The 19,962-nt window shown below is 41.4% G+C and overlaps 1 protein-coding gene and 1 pseudogene across 1 annotated transcript; both read right to left on the bottom strand.

Annotated features, from left to right (window-relative positions):
- Positions 1-7,331: 7,331 nt before the first annotated feature.
- LOC108894748 (uncharacterized) lies at positions 7,332-8,737 on the bottom strand. Its single transcript, XM_018693345.2, has 3 exons — positions 8,133-8,737; positions 7,886-7,979; positions 7,332-7,732 (listed from the first exon to the last, which is right to left on the bottom strand). The coding sequence occupies exons 2-3, from the start codon at positions 7,973-7,975 to the stop codon at positions 7,472-7,474; spliced, it is 351 nt and encodes a 116-aa protein (XP_018548861.1). The 5' UTR covers positions 7,976-7,979; positions 8,133-8,737; the 3' UTR covers positions 7,332-7,471.
- A 4,346-nt stretch (positions 8,738-13,083) lies between these two features.
- On the bottom strand, positions 13,084-19,833 carry LOC108894746 (anion exchange protein 2-like; annotated as a pseudogene).
- Between the last annotated feature and the right edge of the window lie 129 nt (positions 19,834-19,962).

The raw sequence follows: 19,962 nt of genomic DNA, 5'->3' as shown, positions 1-19,962 counted from the left end.
CTGAGATAGACAGGAATGTGTACTAGGGCTGCAACTAACACTTTCCACTGTCTTTTCATAGATTTTTTGGATTAATAGATTAATTGATCAGTATGTAAAGTGAAAAATGTCCATCACAATCTCTATATGCCCCAAAGCAGCCTCTTCAAATAACTGTTTTGTCCAACCAACAGCTCAAAGCCCAAAAACATTTGACTTAGAATCATATAAAGCTGAGCTCATATTTAAGAGTGGAACCAGCTAATTAGATTCAGAATAGAAACACACAGTGCCCTACAGTAACATGTTTTTCTGCTCAAGTTGTTTGAATCTGCTCTGAACGCCTTTAAAGTTATGCAACAAGAAATCTGCAGAAACAGGAGAGCGAGTCGCATGTTGTTCAGATTATTAAGACCTCTGACACACACGTCTGTGCTGCATAAAACTAAAGCTGAACGGGAAAGTACAGCTAACTATTTTGATAATCAATTAATCATTGAAGTCAAAAAACAACAAACAATCTCTAGTTTCAGCTTCTGAATTGATATATTTCTTCGTCTTGTTTGATAGTAAACTCAACATTTTTTTGTTTGGACGTCTGGTAACACACAATTAATGGATTACCAACCAAAACAGATGTCAATTCAATTTCTGCTGACTGACTAATCAATTAATTGACCAATCATTTCAGCTGTTCCCGAAATAAATCTGACTCCACTTGACATTTCTATTTTACATTGCCAAATAAATCAGACTCTCTCTCAAACATTTAAGTGTTTTACACGCCCACAGTATGTTGGTGTGATCTACCCTGAGTTTAGAGTCAGGGTGTATAAACTACAGGTCCCAGGTTCAGGTTCATCCAGACACAGCAGTGCTAGGGCGAAAACTGGACTGTTTCTCTGTGCCTTAACATGAAATAACCAAACTATTCCTGTCACCTACTGAATTAGACTTGATGTGGGCTAAGCAGATCAGCGGGAATGTCCGTGACACTGAGTGAGGTTTACTGTGGGATGGTGCAAAACACAATTAGACATTAATACGTCGGCCTGGCTCGAGCATTGCATAACGGGGGGGGGGGGGGGGGGTCCTGTGATCGATTTATTCGCTGATCAGAGAGCAGCAGATTGATGCACACACACACACAAACACACGCGCATGCAGACACGCCGACCAACCTGCTCTTTCCGTTTCTGCCAGCGGCCGCACGGGCTCTCCTCCAAGATCTCACTCTCATCCTCGCTCTCCTCCTCCTTCCCCTCCGATCCTGATTTCCTCTCCGGGACGGACATCGTCATTTTAGCGACGTATATTTCCAGATTTCCAAACCTCACTCACCCCCCCAAAAAAATTCCCTGTCAAGACCCTCTCCACCTCCCTCCCCCTCCTCCCCCTCCTCCTGTCCTGTCCGTGTGTGTTGTTGTTGTGGAAGAGACGAGACGAGCGGTAGCGCAGAGACGCTCCGCCGCTTGTCTGCGCAGTGAAGAAGAAGAAGGAGCCCCCCCCACCTCCGACAACACCAGCCGCTCTCAGCCCCCTTGGCACTCAAAACATCTTGCAGAGAAAAAAAAGAATATTTCTCAAAACGGCCCCCTCAGACAGCGAGAACACCCCACCACCTCTTCACATGAAAAACTAGAGGTGTACGCGCTGCAAGGTCGCTGGAGGAACTGGACAGGGTGGAAATTTATATCCCAGACTTCAAGCGCCCTGTAGGCTGCATGCAAAATAGATTGCGAAATGCTTTTCTGCTTATCTTCCCATTCACACTGAAGCGACGAGGGGGTAGCAGCTCGCTCGGCGGAGTAAAACGATCCCCAGTGAGTCCGGCGCTGCTCATTTGCTCGCCTGTTTTACGCGGAGGAGAGTTGAGGTTTTTTCGACCATCTTCCACACGCGTCGTTGTCGGCGTCGCTGCTGGATCTGAAGCCGTGGGCTCCTGCCAGGCACGGTGCGCAGAGAGATGGAGCAAAAATACCGTAAAGCCTCCGCTACGCGCGCACGATATATTTCAGTGCCGTATGTAGGCGTTGAAACCGACTCTTGCCTGGGAGCTGGAGCACAAAGCTTGCGAGGAAGACTGCCATCTCAGTCTGAGGCGAGTCAAATTCACGGCTAGAGGCAGGTTTAGGAACTTTTGAATGGAGGAGATGAGACTGGGGGCAGAGTGTTAATTAGGGGAGTCGCATTTAAGAGTAAAATGCGGTAAGACTCAGATTTAAAACCCAGGTTCCTGTACAGCAATAATAGTTGAGTGGTTTACTCAGTTTAGCAAGTGAACGCCAAGTATCCATACTCTAATATAAAATAATATTAATTTATAGTTGCTGTTTGTACCTTCAAATAACTCACAGATCCCAAATCTCCGGTAGAGATGTCAGAGGCCCCTCCACCACTCCTACATAAGAGCAAAACACCCAAACTTAAAGAGACGCAAAAAGACTACAAACTGTCATTTGCTGTCTCCCTGTGGTCATTTTGCATCTCTGTGTGCTGTTTTGTGTGCCCCTGTGATCATTTTATACTTCTTTGTGGTTGCTATGTGTCTTCTTGTGGTAATTATTGAGGTCAGTTTTCATCTCTGTGGTTGTTCTGCATCTCGCTGTAGTGATTTTCCATCTCTTTGTTGTCATTTTCTTTCTCCCTCAGGTGATTTTCCATCATTGTGGTTGCATTAGGTGTCTTGGCAGTGACTTGGGGCCTCTTTGTGGTCATTTTCCATCTATTTGTGGTAGTTTTGTGTCTTTTTGTAGCCGTGATTGACTTTCCAACAAGAAAAGTTAACAGTGCTTTATACTGAGGCTCTGGTCTCAGGTCCCTTGGCCTGTGCCTGATAGGCCTGTTCAGTACTGTTAACAAATCAACCATCTACGACCTTATGACCTTGTTTTTTGTCTTGGCATATCCAGGTCCCTTGTTGATTTGAAATTCTATCTTTTGCTCTGTTTTTTGTTTTTTGTATTTCGACAGGCGTGTTAAGCACAGATTAGTTTTTACAGCATAAACCCAAGCCAGACCAACGAGCCTGGCTGTTTTATATGTTAATAAAAAAGAGAGAAAAGGGCCTTTTGTACATTAATAAGGAGGGCCTGTGGTCTAATGTGGTTCTGTTTGGAGGATCATTGAGAGTTTCAGTGGTGGAAACATCCTTTAATAAAGAAGTAGAAGCATCAGAAAGTGACCAGTGATTACTGTGTTGGCAAAGTCTTGTCCACTGAAGTTCCACTAGCTTCTATATGATTTGTAATGAAACAAGCTCTGAATGTCTCAGGTTTTGTCCCAACAGATCAGCAGAAGGCAGTAGAGGAAGGCTACACTTACAACTTCCAGATTCATCAGCCACCGTGATAACTGTACAGTTTGGCAGCGAGCCACGGAGAATAAAAACCAACACCTGGTTGATGCACAAGTTAACAGAGAAAAGTAAGGGAGTAAAAGTATATTCAGTGTTACTGCTGTGCAGAGCTTTAATGAAAAAAATCAACCCTAGATTATCAAAAATAAAATCCACACTTGTCTCATATTCCCAAGTAAAGTTATGTTTAATCAAATTAAACAAAGTAATTCAAACACTGAAAAGTTAGGGCTTAGGTAGTAATAATCCAGGAACTTGGACACTGCCTGGCCAGACAGAAAATATGAATCAAACTATAATTTCTACACATTATTGCTACCATTTTAAAAGAAAAAGAATGAAAAAATAAACCACATGTGGCAATAAAAAGTGAAAAACAGAGAAGGTAAAATCTCCCATAATGTCCGTCCTCCTCTCTGAATACCTGAAAAAGTTGCTGGTGTTCTCTCCATTTCATGTAGTGAACACTAAATCCAGTGTGGCCCTGCTCTCTTGATTGTGCATGTGTCTCTGTTTTAAGTTCTGACTAGATTTATAGTCATTTCTAATCAAAGCCATGCCAACTTTAAACCATTTCCTGAAGTCTTAAGAGTTATAGTCACTGACAGTTAGACTGCTGCTGACAGACTGACAAACCCTTTACCCAGTGGGACAAATTAAATCTGACAATACTGATTTACAGATGCATCTCTAAAACAAAAATCACTACTCAGCCCTCAAAGCAAAAACCTGCAACAGCACTGTAGCTCTACAGCTTGTATCTGTTTGAGCCCAGTCAACAGAGAATACGGTACTCCTTCTGTACTTCTAAATATCAAGTAGAGGTTTTCATTGCTTCATAAGAACTGTGTTTTTAGTACAAACCTAGTTTGCCATCTAGTGGTTCTTTTTTAAAACACATCTGGAGGAAAAGCTGTGTTACTAACCACTAGGAATATAATTTGCAGCATGAAGTGTGTTTACTTCATAGTTTTGGCATCTAATGGCTCATTCAATATGAGGAAATAATCTGTTCTATACACAGGAATCCATGGGTCTTCTCTATGACCAGTGCACATTAACTTATCTTTTATGCTGCATCAGATTTGCACTGATTCAGCTCAGTTCAGTTGTAATCACAGATCTATACAGTGATCACAATCTTTCTCTATTTTTAGCGCACAGTGCTCACACAGCGCCTGTGAGTGAGTCCGTGTTCTGCCAATCCCTCTCACTGTTAATGAGATTTACTCTTGGCACAAGGAGCAGAGCAGAGCAGACAATGGCGCTGTCTAGACGTCTAGGGCACAAAATGGTTGTTTCAGAAACGGCAGCAATAACAAGGGGAGGGACAGTGCCTCCATCATAATGACTAGTTAATATCAAAACAACCAGGCTCCCTCTACGACCACATCTTTGGCACAAAATGTGAAAATCTGCTCCAAACATATTGCCTCTAAGAAACGATACTGTGTTTTGTTTTCTCTGAGCTTTAAGATTTTGAAATTCTTTGTTTTATTAATCAGACTATAACTATTTTTGTCTCTGTGCACTGGAAAGGACAAATTACTGTGTTTCATTCACAGAGAAAGATGCTGAGACTATGGCAGTGAAAATGGTAAGAAGGAACAAGCACAAGCAGGGAGTCATACACTTAATGCAGCTGAATAACCAGTAAAACTACCACAATGTTTACTATCTGAAGGTTTTCATCTGAGCAAGTACCTGCAGATCATAATCATTTTAACTCACCACCAGACATGATTTCACAGATTCAAATGCACGTTTCAAACCCAGTGAGTTACCACCCATTGTTCACCATCATCCCTCAAGATGACTAGAGATTAATTACCAAGTAAAAATGTATAAGAGTGAAGATTCAAAGTCAACATTGACTTCTGGGTAAATCTATTTCAAGTTTACATGATGGCAGCCATGTTAAGGGATGATTTTTGATCCAACACAACAGAATTTAGATTTTGTTCTGCAAGATGTGGAACAAAAACACTGATGTTAGTGTTTAAAATCAAAAACTCCAACTTGAGATTCACAGTTGAAAGCATTTACTATGTTTTTGTATGCACCTGATAAACATAAGTTGATACGTGCGATGGCCAAGACACATGGTGATGCACAGGGTACAGAAGGATTAGTGTGACATCTTGTGGTCCATAGTTGCATTTGCAATAATTTAATCTTCATTCTAACTGACTGACATCCTCCTGCAGGCTGACACAGAGACATTTGATTGTTATCAGAACGTGCATTTCCAAACAAAAGGTGTGGATTTCAATGAACTTTTAGAATGCAAGACATCTTATTTACTCACCTGAAAGACAGCATTTCACTCCCCGTTGTTGGAGATCAGGTTATCTCCCCTGCACAGCTCCCATTCTCTGCTAATGATTCTGAAAAAAACAACAACAAATGTTGACTTAACGACCCTGGTTGTTTTATAATGTAGCACAGACAAAAACTTGAGTGCCATCACTTCATGCCCTTGGAGTCAGCCGAGCTCCAGATTGCTTCATGTTCCCCGTTCCATTTATTTCTTTAACTTTTATTTATTATTTAACTTTTGCTGCTCACAGGTTAAATAGCCGAACATTTTGGGAGCTGTTTAAAGTTAAAATGAAGTTTCTAGCTGAAAGTATGCCACAGTAGTCAAAGCTCATGTGAAAGTCTTTTTTGTTGTTGTTGTTTGTTTGTTTGTTTTGCATAAAAAGTTGAATATTTTAAATATCTAGATAATTATATAAATAATAAATAATAGTAATAGAAAAAAATTCAATAGAAGCACACATATCCTATCTCAACCAAACAAAAGTGGCTCCGTATCTAACCGGAGATCATCAAGTGTGGTTTCTTTAAGCCACACACAGCGGGTATTGACAGACTCGAACAGTACAGTGGAGCAAACTGGCGGCCGCTAGGGACCGATCACAGTCTAAAGTCACCAAGATAGACCGCTCACTTCAAATCACAACCGCCATGACTGACGGCTTCACCCGGGTTTTATAGTGCTGACGTCATTACGCCGGCCGTCTGGAATGGTGCGTACGAGGAGACGCCTGGCCAATCCGGAGCAGGGGCGGTCCAGCGGAGGCGGGCCAATAAAGGCTCCCACCAATCCTAGGCAAGAGTTCACACAGCAAAATTTGCATAAAGAAAAAATAGAGGTTAGCCACAAAGAGAGGGGAACCAGGACTAGTTAGTGAGTCCTGATACAGTATTCACACTAAGAAGGGATAACAAATGGGTGTTTTAGAGGAAAAGACAAACAAGTGATAGTTTTCTGATCATTTTGTAAATACTGGGTACCTGCGGGGTGCACAACTGTGAAATAAACTAACATTTGGAGAAAAAAGTATTTACAGACTTAACCCTTTATCGGGCATTCATTGAAATACTTGGAAATTCAAAATTTCAACCCTAGAGTGTCATAGCAGGGCACAACAAGACTTTTTTACTTTTGTGACATTTTTGAAAATATTCAATTTTCATGTAGAAAATCAAGATCATTGAAGTTACCATATGTGGTTCCTTGCCCGTCTAGGTTAAAAAATTCTAAAAGGTGTATATATAAAGAAAATAGAAAAACACATATAAAGTTAAAAGAACATTATTTTTAACATGTTCCATTGAACATAAATAACACACATATATCTATAAATAACATAAATAACAAATTATATATAAATATAACTAGAACTAGCAGCTGTGGCTCAGGCATATATATAATATTGATTCTCACTGGGCCACGTAGCGACGCCATTTGGATGTCTGCGAAGTTACCATATATAGTCACTTGCCCGGTAAAGGGTTAAGTCAAATTGTGTATCTTCACAGGAAGTGAGATTGAGGTGTAACGTATTTAAACTTAATGTCTTAATGTCTTTTTTTTAAATCACTTTTCAAATACTTTTTTAACTGTTGTTTTATAATGTAGCACAAACCAATACTTGAATGACAAAGTATCCATGAGACAGTTCACTGCAAAAAGAGGGAAAACACATTTATGGAGTGTGAAAAATAGCTTTTATTTGAGGCCACATTGCATTACAGGCAGGTTTACTCATAACTTGTAACATTCAAAGATGACTTTCACTTGCAGCGTACTTGAATTCAAAAGCTTTCTGATGTCATGTTAAGCCATCACTTCATGCCCTCGGAGTCAGCCGAGCTCCAGACTGCTTCATGCTCTCTGCTCAACACCAGTTTGCCGTCATCTGTCAGCTGAAGACGACACATGTTGCAGCTGGGTTTGGAGGAGTTTGTGTGCCACCTGGGTTCATCCTTATTGTTGTACATGACCAGGTTGCAGTCAGCCTGCATGCACAGGCGGGAAGCATCTGATCCTGAAGTGTTTGAAGCCCACAGAGGCTGCCAGCCATAGATGACAAAGTTACCGTCATCCTGCAGACAGGAAAAGACAATTGATTGTGGTCAGAACGTGCATTTACAAACACTTGTTCAATTATTTTTGTATTTAATTTTACACAGACCAGTACACATGTATCATATGTCCTGATAAGTGTCTTAAATCCACAAATATTCTGAGTTCCTCACCTGGAAGATAGCCTTGAACTCCCTGTTGTTAGAGATCAGGTAGTCTCCCCTGCGGAGCTCATCATTCTTGGACAGAAAGTTCCTGCTCATGATTCTGCAACAAAGAGAAAGTAAATTTTATTTGTGCACCACCAGTGAAAACTTAGAAAATACTAGTTCTTTTTCTGCTGATAATAGTCAACATGATTATAAACCTCAGTTCAACATCACTGATTTGACAGGCTGTATAAAAATGTAAAGTACTTACAGGCTTGAATGTTCCACTGGAGTCAGACTGCACGAAGAGGTAAAGAAGTGAAGTGAAACAATTCACTCAGTACTTATATAGCTGAGGTTGGAGTGGAGAGAGGAGGAGGGACAGAGGGGAGGACCACGTCCCTCTTTCTTATGTTAACTGAACATTGTTTGTAGCAGGCAGACTGGTTGGGTTTATATGAATCCCTCAAAACATGAAAACACCAATTACAGGCTGCATTAGGCAGGATGTAGAGGGACAAATATGAAAACTGTCACTCATTTTACCAAACCTCCTGAAAACTGAGCAGTTCATGCGTGGCCTGTATTTGTGCTGCTGCTTGTTCAGATGCTCACATCATGTTGCGTAAGGAAACTCACGCTGCCTGCAGCAGGTTTTGTAGAGGAAAGTAACAACGAGATCAGATTTCAAACTCTGCACTAAATGATGCTTTAAATCAAAAATAGATTACAGTTGTAGGAGTGGAGCTTAGAGTCACAATATTATTACAATAATGACGACAATCATAACCAACTAAAGTAACATCTGTGTGCGATTTTGTGATTTCATGATGCTCATTGCATCGGCTGCCACCACGCCCACTTATCCTGTGGAGAACTCAAACATAGTGTGAGATCCTTAAAAGAAGGTGTGTCTCTATAACAAGTCTACACACAACACATATAAATATCACTGCTTTTCTTGCCAATGAATGTACTGCACGCAATTGTGATGTTGCAGATAAGGCTGAATTACAGTAAATGAAATCAGTGTTTTCTTATTTTTTTATTACAGTGTTACAGCTGGAACACGGTGACTTTACAAGCAAAGAAGACACTGGTTTATCACAGCAGAAAGGAGCCTTAGGGGAGATTGAATAACCCTCATTTGATGCAAACATTTTTGTGGGAAAATATAACAAAATACAGCAAACAGACACTTTGAGTTTGGAGATTTCAGCATGTCAGATTTGTTACACTGTAAAATAAGCATGCAGCAGCTTAACTAGGCTATAGATTCTTGAGTGCTTTGTCAAATATACTATGTTACGAAGCAAGTTTTTATTTTATGCATGCTACTTTTTGTCTTGTTTTAGCCAGTAGACACAGCCAAAAGTGTAGGAGCTCCACTGTTGTAACTCATTTTTTTGCAGTGATCCATCCTGGTTGTCCTCATTTCCTGAAAGGAGAGAGTAAAGACATTAAGGTGTATCATCAGAATAGTTTGAGATATTTTATAACCACATAAAGACCTACATATCTGGGCTTTGAAACAATATAAGAAAAGGCTAAAAGCTGAAAAGGTCCAGGCTTTTATGGAGAAACCACAGCAAACAGATGGGACATATAGTCAAGAGTAATACCTCTGTGAGTCTCGGCCTCTGGATACAGTGGACGTACGGCTTGGGGTCGGCTTCTATCTGGTCTGCTGCTGTTTTGTAGCAAACTGCACAGTCCATCAGTGGCTGTGGAGGTATTGAAAACATATAAAGAGCATAAAGATGCTGCTGATGTTTTAATATGTGTAAAATGAAGGCTTCTCTCTGACATTCGCTCACCCTGTCATTCCTGAAGGGGCATCTCTGAGGGTTGGACTCTGTTGTCCCTTTGGGACACCTGGTGGGTTTCAGGTAAAAGTGGTGGTAAAGGTATTTCACACCAAATCCACTCTGCAAGAGAGAAGAGGTTCGTTTTAAGGAAACTTTCTTTCAAGTCAGTATGAATTCATTTCATCTCAAAACAAACTGATTAAAACTGCACCAAGAAAAAAATTATGTAAATATGCTTTACTCATATCAGGCTATATGTAAAGAAGGAACAAGGTAAAGAGGAGCATTAATTCCCTAACTATTTTGTTAGTATTCACCAACTACAACTCCCATGACTCAGCTTCTGTGCAGTGCAGCTCCCTCTCAGCTGCATAAAGCAGCTGAATAAAGCAAACAATTTCATATCAACACCAGAGTATCAGAGGAGTGGTGGGAATGTGGTCTCTTCTTTTAATATGAACATATTTTCACAGACACACCTTATCAGTTTTTTTGTTTTTTTTTACACAGCTAAACCCCTGTTGAAAACACATTGACATTTGATGATTCAAAGTTCACTTAATATGAAGCAGATGTGAAAACAAGTATGAACCAATATTCCCCCGAGGGGAGAGTGAGAGTGCCAAACCCGTCACGCAGATCCAGAGAGCGAAGGAAACTGACACCAAGATGAGTCTGAACCAGAAGTTCAGTCATTTTTCTCACTTCTCAGGATTACAATTAAATATTTGGCTGTTTAGTTTTAACAAAATGCTTACACTGATTCTTAAAGACTTACAGGACTTTTGCTATTTCATCCCACAGTGTCCAGTGAACTGCTACAAATGTTTTTTTTTAATACTGTCATTATGAAACAAATAATCCTAATACTGATGTTTTAACACAAAGTTAAACATATAACATGATATAAACACTTTAATTCTTAATGTTAGGAACTGATATACTGATTATATTATCATGAACACAGACTTTACCTCGATTTCTGACTTCTCCACACTTTTCAAGAAGCGAAAATGGTGTTGGACCCCAGTATGGGAGTTGAGCTGCTCAAATGCCAGATCCACTCCCATCTTAAAGTTATCAGGGAGCTCATTATAAGGCTCCTGGGCCTCGGCAGAGTACAACGCAGCTCCGGCGCAAACCAGCAACAGCAACCCAGCAGCCATCTTCCTCTGAGTGTGTGAAGGCAGCAGCTTGGCTCAGCGAGTGAACTCCCTCCTCTCTGTGAGAGATCAATAGCCAGATTCAAAACATGCCCTATTATAGCCGTAGAAACAACAAGTGAAACTACACAGTGACCATCAGGAGGCTGGCTGGTCTGGCTGTTTACTTTACATCCCCCACTTCCCGTAATACCCCAGGACACACAGATTAAAGCTTGTCTTGACAAAACACACTCTCAGAGGGGAGTTCCTGCAGAAAAGGCTGCTTGCCAGAAGCGGCATTACATTTGTATCCCTAAATATTATTACAATGAATACTTGGATTAGTAATCTAAGTCCTGGAAACAAGCCCAACATGCAGTGAAAAGTCTTTAGCCCCAGGAGGAACATAAAGGTCAGAGATAGTAAGTAGATGAATGAACTCTTGGTTTTGCTTCATCAGCTCTCTTGTTTTTGCATTCTCAGGAAAGTGGGTCACTTAAGGGAAATGTCGTTTTTCTTTGAATTTAGCTGACACACACACACACACACACACACACACACACAGTCTTGGCCCAATGACTTCAGGGGACATAACATTGACTTACATTCATTACCTGGAGACTGACTTTAACCATAACTACTTATTGCCGTTAACCTTAATCTAAACCTAACCTTAAAACATGTCTTCATTTACATTTTTTAATGATTTAAATTAATATAAATTAAGTCCCCATAATGCCCTGTAAAAAGACTTGGGTCCCTGCAACATGAGTGATACTGACACAAACAAATTCAGGAGTTAAACTTTATTATTATTTTGTGTAACCAAGTCAAACAGATTAACAACGAAGTAAACAACAAGTTGTTGAAGATGTGACACACAATTCTCAGTCAAATGTAAAAAGAGACCATATTACAGACAGAATAGTGAGGATGACATTAACAAGAATGCAGTTAACAGTTTTTAGGTAAAACAAATGTTGAAAAAGAAAGAAGACCTGAAAGGAAACACAATAGATAATAACTGATTCACAGACATGTTCAGACACAGTGTTACTCAGTTCCTAATGATGCCAGTAGAGTTGGAGCTCCACTGCTGTAAGCCATTCTGTTACAGTGCTCGACTCTGTCGGCCTTCATCTCCTGTCGATCAGAAATAAGAGACATAGTCAGAAACATGTTTATTCTTGCAGTGAGGTTTTGTTATTTATAATAGAAGAGAGTTAAATCATATAAGAGAGTGGAAATAGGGCAAAAGTAGATGAGACTAACCTCTGTTAGAGCTGGTTTGTGGATACAGTGAACGTATGGTTTGGGGTCAGCTTCAATCTCTCCTTGAAATGTTTTGTAACAGACTGCACAATCGATCAGCGGCTGCACGAGTGGACACAAACAAAGAAGCAGGGACAAGTTAGAACAGGCAGTCTCCCTCACAGTCAGACATTTTTCAGTTCAGTAACGCTGCTCGAAATCAGGCAAAACTTACTCTGTCGTTTCTGAACTGACACGATGTGGAGTCGACTGTTCCTTTCTGGCACTTGGTGGCTTTAAGGTAGAAGTGGTGGTAGATGTAGCTCACATCAAACCCAGGCTGAGAGAGAGAAAGAGGGTTAAATCTGAGCTACTAACAAAAATCCCCATGAGGAGCTTTCTCTGATAAAATCACCTCATTCTTTGATGATTAAAGCTTTTTCCTGAGGATATTACTCACAGTTAATCACAGGAACCCCCCCACCCCCCACCCCTCCTCAAGTGATGAGCCAAAACAGCACAGCAAATGGTAAACAATGACTCTGAAAAGGAACACATGCTGTACAATACCTCAATGTCGGACTTTGTGATACTTCTGAAGTAGAGAAAATGGTGCTGGATTCCTGTGTGAGAGTTGAGCCTCTCCAGAGCCAGATCCACTCCTTTCCTGAAGGTTTCAGGAAGGCTGTTGTAACTTTCCTGTGAATTAGAGGAGATAAACAAAGCTCCAACGCTCAACAGCAGCAGCAACAGAGCAGCCATCTTTTCCCCTGTGTCTGTTACAATGGGAGGGGGGTGGTGTGATGGTGCAAGGAACCACCCACTCTGTGCTGTTTTCCAGGACAGAACATCCAGCCCTGTTTTTACTGGAACCTATATGTCAGCTAGCATATTAACATTTAGCCTGTGCAGCCTCAGAGCCACTAGCGTGTTCACATGTTCTCATGTTTAGTCTTTTAAAGTTTGTTTAAAGCCTATCATGAGTATAAATTTATCAAACATAACAGAACAGCCAGGATAAATAGAAAATAACTTTTATTTGTCATCAATATTTGAACCATTAATGTACAAGGGAACATCAGCAACAGCCTCTCAGACTTTGTATTGCTTCTGAAATGGATCAGCATATCATATCAGCATTTCACGACAAATACTTTGACGCACACAGACGACCTTCACTCCATCCACAGGCACAAAAAGCAGACATAAAACTGACATTGTACTTCACTGCCTACGTCGCATAAATATCCCCTTCATTGTCATGGCCATGATGCAGCCAAATGTGTGTGTACATTAGAAAAAAAAAAGGTTCCGTGACATACTCCAAATAAATCTTCAAAAACAGCAGTAATGCCTCATATTGCAACAGATAAATAATGGAGAGATGATTGATTTATGAGCGTCTCCAAAGTGCAAACTATTGTAACGTGTGTTGCCCTTACAGATGCAACAGACACTTGTAGCTGATCACTTCCTGGTCCCACAGGCACTTGAGATTTTGTGCAACTTTGTGACACCAAACAGGCACAAGACCACAGACCGTCAAGCTGAGATGGGACAGTTCAGAGGGAAAAGTAGTGTCTGAAATACAAACTAGAGAGTAACAGAGGCCCGAAAATTTAAGTTACTTTTAACCAATCCATGTCACACTGATACAACATGACATAAAAGAATAAAAAACAATATATATATATATATATATATATATATATATATATATATATATATATTTTTTTTTTTTTTTTTTTTTAAAGCCTTCCCTCTCAGTAATGCATGAATATTGAGATTGTCTACACAGCTTGTGTGGAAATTTGGTCAACCAAGTTCACGAGTGTGAACAAAGTATTTAAACAATTAGCCGATGCCCAAAAGAAAAACAGAAAAACTGTGATGAGCCAAGGAATGTTATACTACAAAAAACTGAGATGACTGAACTGCAGCTTATTGTTCTGACCACAAAACTATTTACACGAGACACAATTTGGCACTTGGAAAAAGAAACCAATAAGTTACAGCGATTCCCATTAACCAACCACACCAAGTGAGACCTCAAAACAAACTCTACATCAGTACATTAGTGCCCTAAACATGTGTGGAGACATTTAGAGTGTATTTATTATGCCACTGTGTTACCCTACTACTGCAAAAATGTGTCACGATGAGAAACATGATGTCATGGCATTAGTGTAATAAGAAATTTCATATATTGGGGTTTTTTTTTTTTTTGGTACATCGTCATCACAGTTCTGAAAGATCTCCCTCTGCTGGTGATCCTAATCGACTACAGGTACAGAAGTTGACATTAAAGCCCAGCTGTTGTATAAACTGCTGCATTTGAGTACAAATAAAAAATACATAGTTAAGGAAAGACAGGCTAAAAATCAGTCAAATGTAGTCATTTAAGAAGCAAACTAAAGCAACACTGATATTTAGGGGATTTAAGAGGACGCTAAGGAGATAAAATGATTACATAAAATACAGTCATTGTTCAGATTTGGTGTTTTTAAAAAGTGCTACGAGCTTCAGGCGGCGGGTAAAGTGATCGGCTGTCTAAAATAAGACAGAATGAGGAAAAAAATACCTCTCAGTATACCTTCTTGTTTCCTTCATAAGGCGCTTAGTGAGCTTAAAACATGAAAAAAGCAACAAACTAGAGAAGCAATAACTATACGCATGACAATATAAAGGAATGTATCCCATATATCCTCCACATATTCAATGTGAATCAGAGCAACCTTTCAGGGCTAAAAATGAATCAGTCTTGCAAATCTATCTACGGTTATCGCATTTAATTTTGAGCTTGAGATCACATCATTTGATTTGGAATCTCTTGTCCCCTGAAATATATGTTTTAAAAAGTATATTATGAGTGAACGCACGCTAACGACAGTTTGACCTCCTCAGTAGGATTTCATTGTTTGTGCCACAAAGTGCTGTTAACCACCAGAAAAGCCTCCAACAATCTAATAAAAAGCTACATAAATAGTGAAAAGTTTGACCCAAGTAACAACCAACCCCACCTCTGACGTACTGTGCGTTCATGTTCTGATGGTGAAGAGGGGCAGTGGTGCACAGTGATGTGGCATTAAAATTTTTTTGTGAGTGTTTCAAGTTGGAGGGACTCCATCGCTGCATCCCAGATGTCAGTGGTTGTGATTGACTAGATTTTTGGTGTCCACTAAGAGGAGTTAAGTGGTAATACAAAGGCTTGTTGTGGGTTACACAGGCATGTGCATCTCAGAGTACTCATCGTGACACTCGCGCTCGTCAAACTTTGGCTCCGCATCGTCCGCATCCAACTGGAAAAAGCACACAGATATGTTATAATGCTGTTCTCTTGTCTAACCACAGTAACCCAGCTGTATAAGGTAGTATATTTTTGTGGTTAACTTACACATGCCATCTCTCTGGCAGTGAAGATGCGGCGCAGCACACACATCTTGACAGGAATTGTGAGTATGAGGACGAAGGGGAAGGCCAGAGACGCCTGTGTCGACATGACAGCCCAGAGAACCGCCAAACACACCAGCTGGATGCAGGTGAACAGATGCATGCGCAGTGTACGGACCTGCAGGAAACAAGAGATCACTTTAAAAAAAACTAACATAAGCATTAAAGTGAGACCATTTCACCCTGTTGAATCTTCTCTGAACATTTGTGTCCTTTTAAGACTCTTTCTAGAGTCTGAAACGATTCATCTTTGGTTTATCATTTAAATCATTTATCAAGCAAAAACATTCACTGGTTCAAGGATTCTCATATCTGAGGACCCGCTATTTCTCTATCTCACAATTTGAAGACATTACTTTGGGCTCTAGGAAGTTGTGGTGGGCATTTAATAAACTTTTTCACAACATTTTATCAACTAAACCATTAAACACTTTATTGATAGAGCAAAAATAATTTAAAAAATCGTACAAATGGTTGTTGTTGCCAGAAAAGAGCAATTGTAATCCTGTAATATCTCATAATTTATCTAGGGAAAAGGAACAAATACACAATGAATTGTGTGTGATTTTATCAACATTCAGTTATTTGACTATTTTATTATTTCACACATCTAAAAATCTTTGTTACGTCTCACCTTGCGTACGTAGGTGTGGTCAGGGTGATACTTTGGTGGCATGAGCAGCAGCATCATCCGCTCTGTGAGCTGGATGCCGTTGAGAGACATCACACCCATGTAGAGGAAGATGCCAAACAGCACAGCCAGGGGGATCTGACGCAGCAGGTCGCCGATTACAATGGACAGGCCTGCAGAGAGGAGAGCAGAGGGGGAAACAAAGTTAATCTAAAATGCAGGACACAGGTGATAAAGGAAAGAGCAGTGATGTGATTTCAGCGTCTGTCACTCACCAACCATGATGGCGACCAGGAGCCCAGTGACCCTCTGCTCCTTCACTTCCTGGATGCGAGGCTTGTCTCCGGGGGCAACAGCCTTGCTCATGACAGTGAGGGCGTTGACATGGGTCACTGAGCGGACGGTTGCGGCGGCCATCCACGGCAGGCCAAACAGAGCCGAGGTGCCGCCCAGCACCACGATCAGCAGCAGGTCCAGATGGAAACCAGAACCCTTCACCAGCATCCGCTCCTTCTTACTCACTATCAGGCTGCAGGAAGTCAAGGGTGGGGGGGGCACAGACGTAAACAACAGTCAGCCACAAGTGTGTTTTTCTTTGATAAGTAGATCATCACACACAATCCTTTGACCAGTTAGGTTGAATTTGCTGAGGTGTTCAGAGACATCTGTGTAGCCAATTCTGGTTTATTTTATTTTCTAAAATTATTAAATGTTTACTGATTTCTATTGATTAAATTTCTAGTAATGCCTTCTTTAAAACCCCTGTTTTCCATGATATAGACAAATGTTGAGAAATTGTGTGACTTTGCTCTAATCCAGACATTATCATGTGGAAGAAAACTAAAAGTCCAACTTTAAAGTCCCGTTACATTCAGTTTATGGTTGTAAAGTCAGGTTTGGTTCAGCATGAATCAACACAACCCACATTAATTTTTGTGGCATGTGATTTTTAAGTTTATGACTTAATGTGTTGTTCTGATGAGATCCCTACAGGGCCACTCACGTGGTGATCTGCGTCTCCATGAAGATGAGGATGAAAACCAGCAGAGCGGGCAAACAGCAGGCGAACATCATCCAGATGGGGAATTCACCGTACGTACCAGAGGGTTGATGATCCAGCCGCGTTTGTCGGGACTCGTCACGGAGAAACCTCTGGGAACACTCAGTTTCTGGACAGAGGATGACGACACAACTAATAAACGTCTGTATTCTGAATCATTGCCTCTACAGCAAACTCAAAATCAAAGGTATGTATAAAGACTCAGTGGTGGTATTTGAGTCTTACTTGGGTGTACGTGTCCTCTATGCTGTAATCCACCAGGACCATGATGAGGATGGCAATTGGCACCCCAAAATCTCCAATAATCCTGCGAAACTAACCACAAGATGGCACAGTTTGAGCAGAAGTAGTTTATATCAAACAACGTCAGAATGATTAAAAAATCTGAACCACACATGACGGCACTGATTGTAAAAACATACATGTATCTTTATCTTTTAAGGTGATTTTAGCTTCTTACCCTTCCAGGGAAGAAGGCACTGTTCTTGAACTTGCCGCAGGGTAGAAGGCGATGAAAAAACGTTCGCGGCCATGAGGACCAGAGAGAGCAGCGCTGTGTTTGGGCTCCGCCTTGGACCGTCACAGCAGGGAGCTGTTGCTCAGCACGAGGGTGACATTTTCTGTTGAGATGCTGCCCTCTGTGCTGTTGTCAAGGGAGCAGCGTTTCAGTGGGTGCTCCTTGAAAATCTGCCCGATGACACAGGAGAGTTCAAATTAATGCACAATATTTTAAAATATGTTACCTATGTGTGTGAAAGAAAATTAACACTTTTAAGTACCACACCCCACTTTCTGGAAAATAAAATCAGCCTGTAGCCAATCAGCTTTCAAATCTGTGCCATAATATTTTAAAAATAGCTCCGCCTTCCAAAGCCATGAGCGTGGAATAGTTCAACTCTCAATCCATTTAACTTTCAAGGCCAATCAATCACAGAAGATTTCAGGTGCACTTGTTAGAAAACACACTCATTTCGACCCCGAGTTTTGAATATCGTCCAAAGATCAGTATGTTCGGTTCAGTGTCAGCGACGTAAGCCCCCAGCGTGCCAACAAAAAGTTTTGGTAATCAGAAGTTGTTATTTCAAGTCTCAAGGTGTACCCTGCCAAGCTTGATGAAGGTCTCGCAGATGAAGATGAGGGAGATGAGAAAGGAGAAGATCTCTTGGGTGAAGCGGGAGACGAAGCGGACCAGGAAGCTGCCTTCGAACGCCACTGTGACGATCACGATGATGATGAGCCAGAACCCGATCCAGACGCGACCTGTTAGGTACTCGATATCATTCGCTTTGCAGAACTGGAAAAACACAATCATTGAACATTACTTATGCATTATTTGAGTTTTCTCCCAGTCTTAATGCTAAGCTAAGCTAACCGTATTTAGCATATAGTGATGAGAATATTTTTCCTGTTTAAGAAAAAACCATCAGTTGTAACCAAGTTTTCAGAGGCTTTAAAAGAACATTACTATTTATCAACTTACACTGTAAAAGGCTTCTTCAAAAACTAGCAGAGGTCCGGAGAAGCCCACACCAGCAGCGGCTGAGCTCCGAGCAAGCAGAAGATCACACCCTGCACCGCCGTCGACACAATCAGCTCAGAAACACCAATCAGCCCGTCCGTCTTCTCGCCTAACAGCGGACACACACAGCTCATTACTAGGGCTTAAAGGTTCATCAAAAGACTGTAATCTGAACCATCATTACAAAAACATGAAAGGGATTTGACACATGAGACAATATACTTAAGGTTTACACAGTGGTTTAACTTCCCGTGTGCGACTCACCCAGCAGGCCTCCGAATGTTATGGCAGGAGAGAGGGCAGCAAAGTAGATGAAGATGACAGCGCCATGCACTGACTGTTCAGGGCGTCCTTGAAGTCGCTGATGTACTTTGGGTAACGTCGCCGCACGTCTCGTATCAGCCCGCCGAAGGGGCGTCCTGTGCGCTCTAAAGGGTCGTCTGACTTTTTCAAAGGTGTGAGGAGGGCCTCTGGGTGACGGGAAAGAGAGATTATTAATTAAACAACATAAAGTCATGTAACAAAAATTAAATGAGGAGATGCTTACCCTTGTCTTCAAGGCTTTTAGGCTTTTGGCCAACAGTTTGACCTCCTGCTCCTCCCTCTTACGCAGCATCTCCCTCTGGAAGCGAGCCACAGAGCGCAGCAGCTCGTCGCCTCCCATCTCCGACGGCGGCAGCACGATGCTGCAGTCCAGGAAGCTGTTGATGGCGTTCAGCAGGTCCTGCTGTCGTCCGCCAGGTAGGCTGCCTCGTGGAATTGCTGGATGGAAATTCAGCCACAAATATAAGCAACACAGGAGGAAATGTTCTCTTCTATTCTCTTGTCTCTTACATTCAGGCCTGCTGCCTGGCAACCATCCATTTTACTGGGATTGTTTTTAAATAATAAATTAAAACAGATTCGATGTGCATTCCTTCTTCACCTTGTCAGACATTAGCGTGGAGATGGAGCGTCCGATCTGGTGGTAGTCCATGCTGGTGGTGGGGGGTCCAGCAGAACAAAAAGGAACCTCACAGGCACAGGGACCTCCAGGACGGACTCCAGCTCCACCGCCTCCTGCAGCCGCACAAACGCCATGGTGGGCTGCTCAGGAAGTCCACACTGCCTGGAAGACAGTTGTTGCAATCACAGTCGGTGAAAGATGAAGGAATACAAGGGATTTGAAGGCGTTCAGGTGCGATTTAAATCATAGTTTGTCTTTTAAGTAGGTGTCTTGAGGCATTAGCAACTCACC

This window comes from Lates calcarifer, unplaced genomic scaffold (genome assembly GCF_001640805.2).
Source record: "Lates calcarifer isolate ASB-BC8 unplaced genomic scaffold, TLL_Latcal_v3 _unitig_3806_quiver_1362, whole genome shotgun sequence".
Lineage (NCBI taxonomy): Eukaryota > Metazoa > Chordata > Actinopteri > Centropomidae > Lates > Lates calcarifer.
The sequence above is the reverse complement of the archived record's forward strand: the minus strand, read 5'-3'. Positions and strand labels throughout refer to the sequence as shown.

What these genes read in the sequence shown, in the direction of transcription:
- LOC108894748 (XM_018693345.2), bottom strand. Translation starts at nt 7,975, where the DNA reads ATGAGCAGGAACTTTCTGTCCAAGAATGATGAGCTCCGCAGGGGAGAC. An exon ending in AGTTCAAGGCTATCTTCCAG is followed by an intron (nt 7,733 to 7,885) that starts GTGAGGAACTCA and finishes TCCTGTCTGCAG; the next exon opens with GATGACGGTAACTTTGTCAT.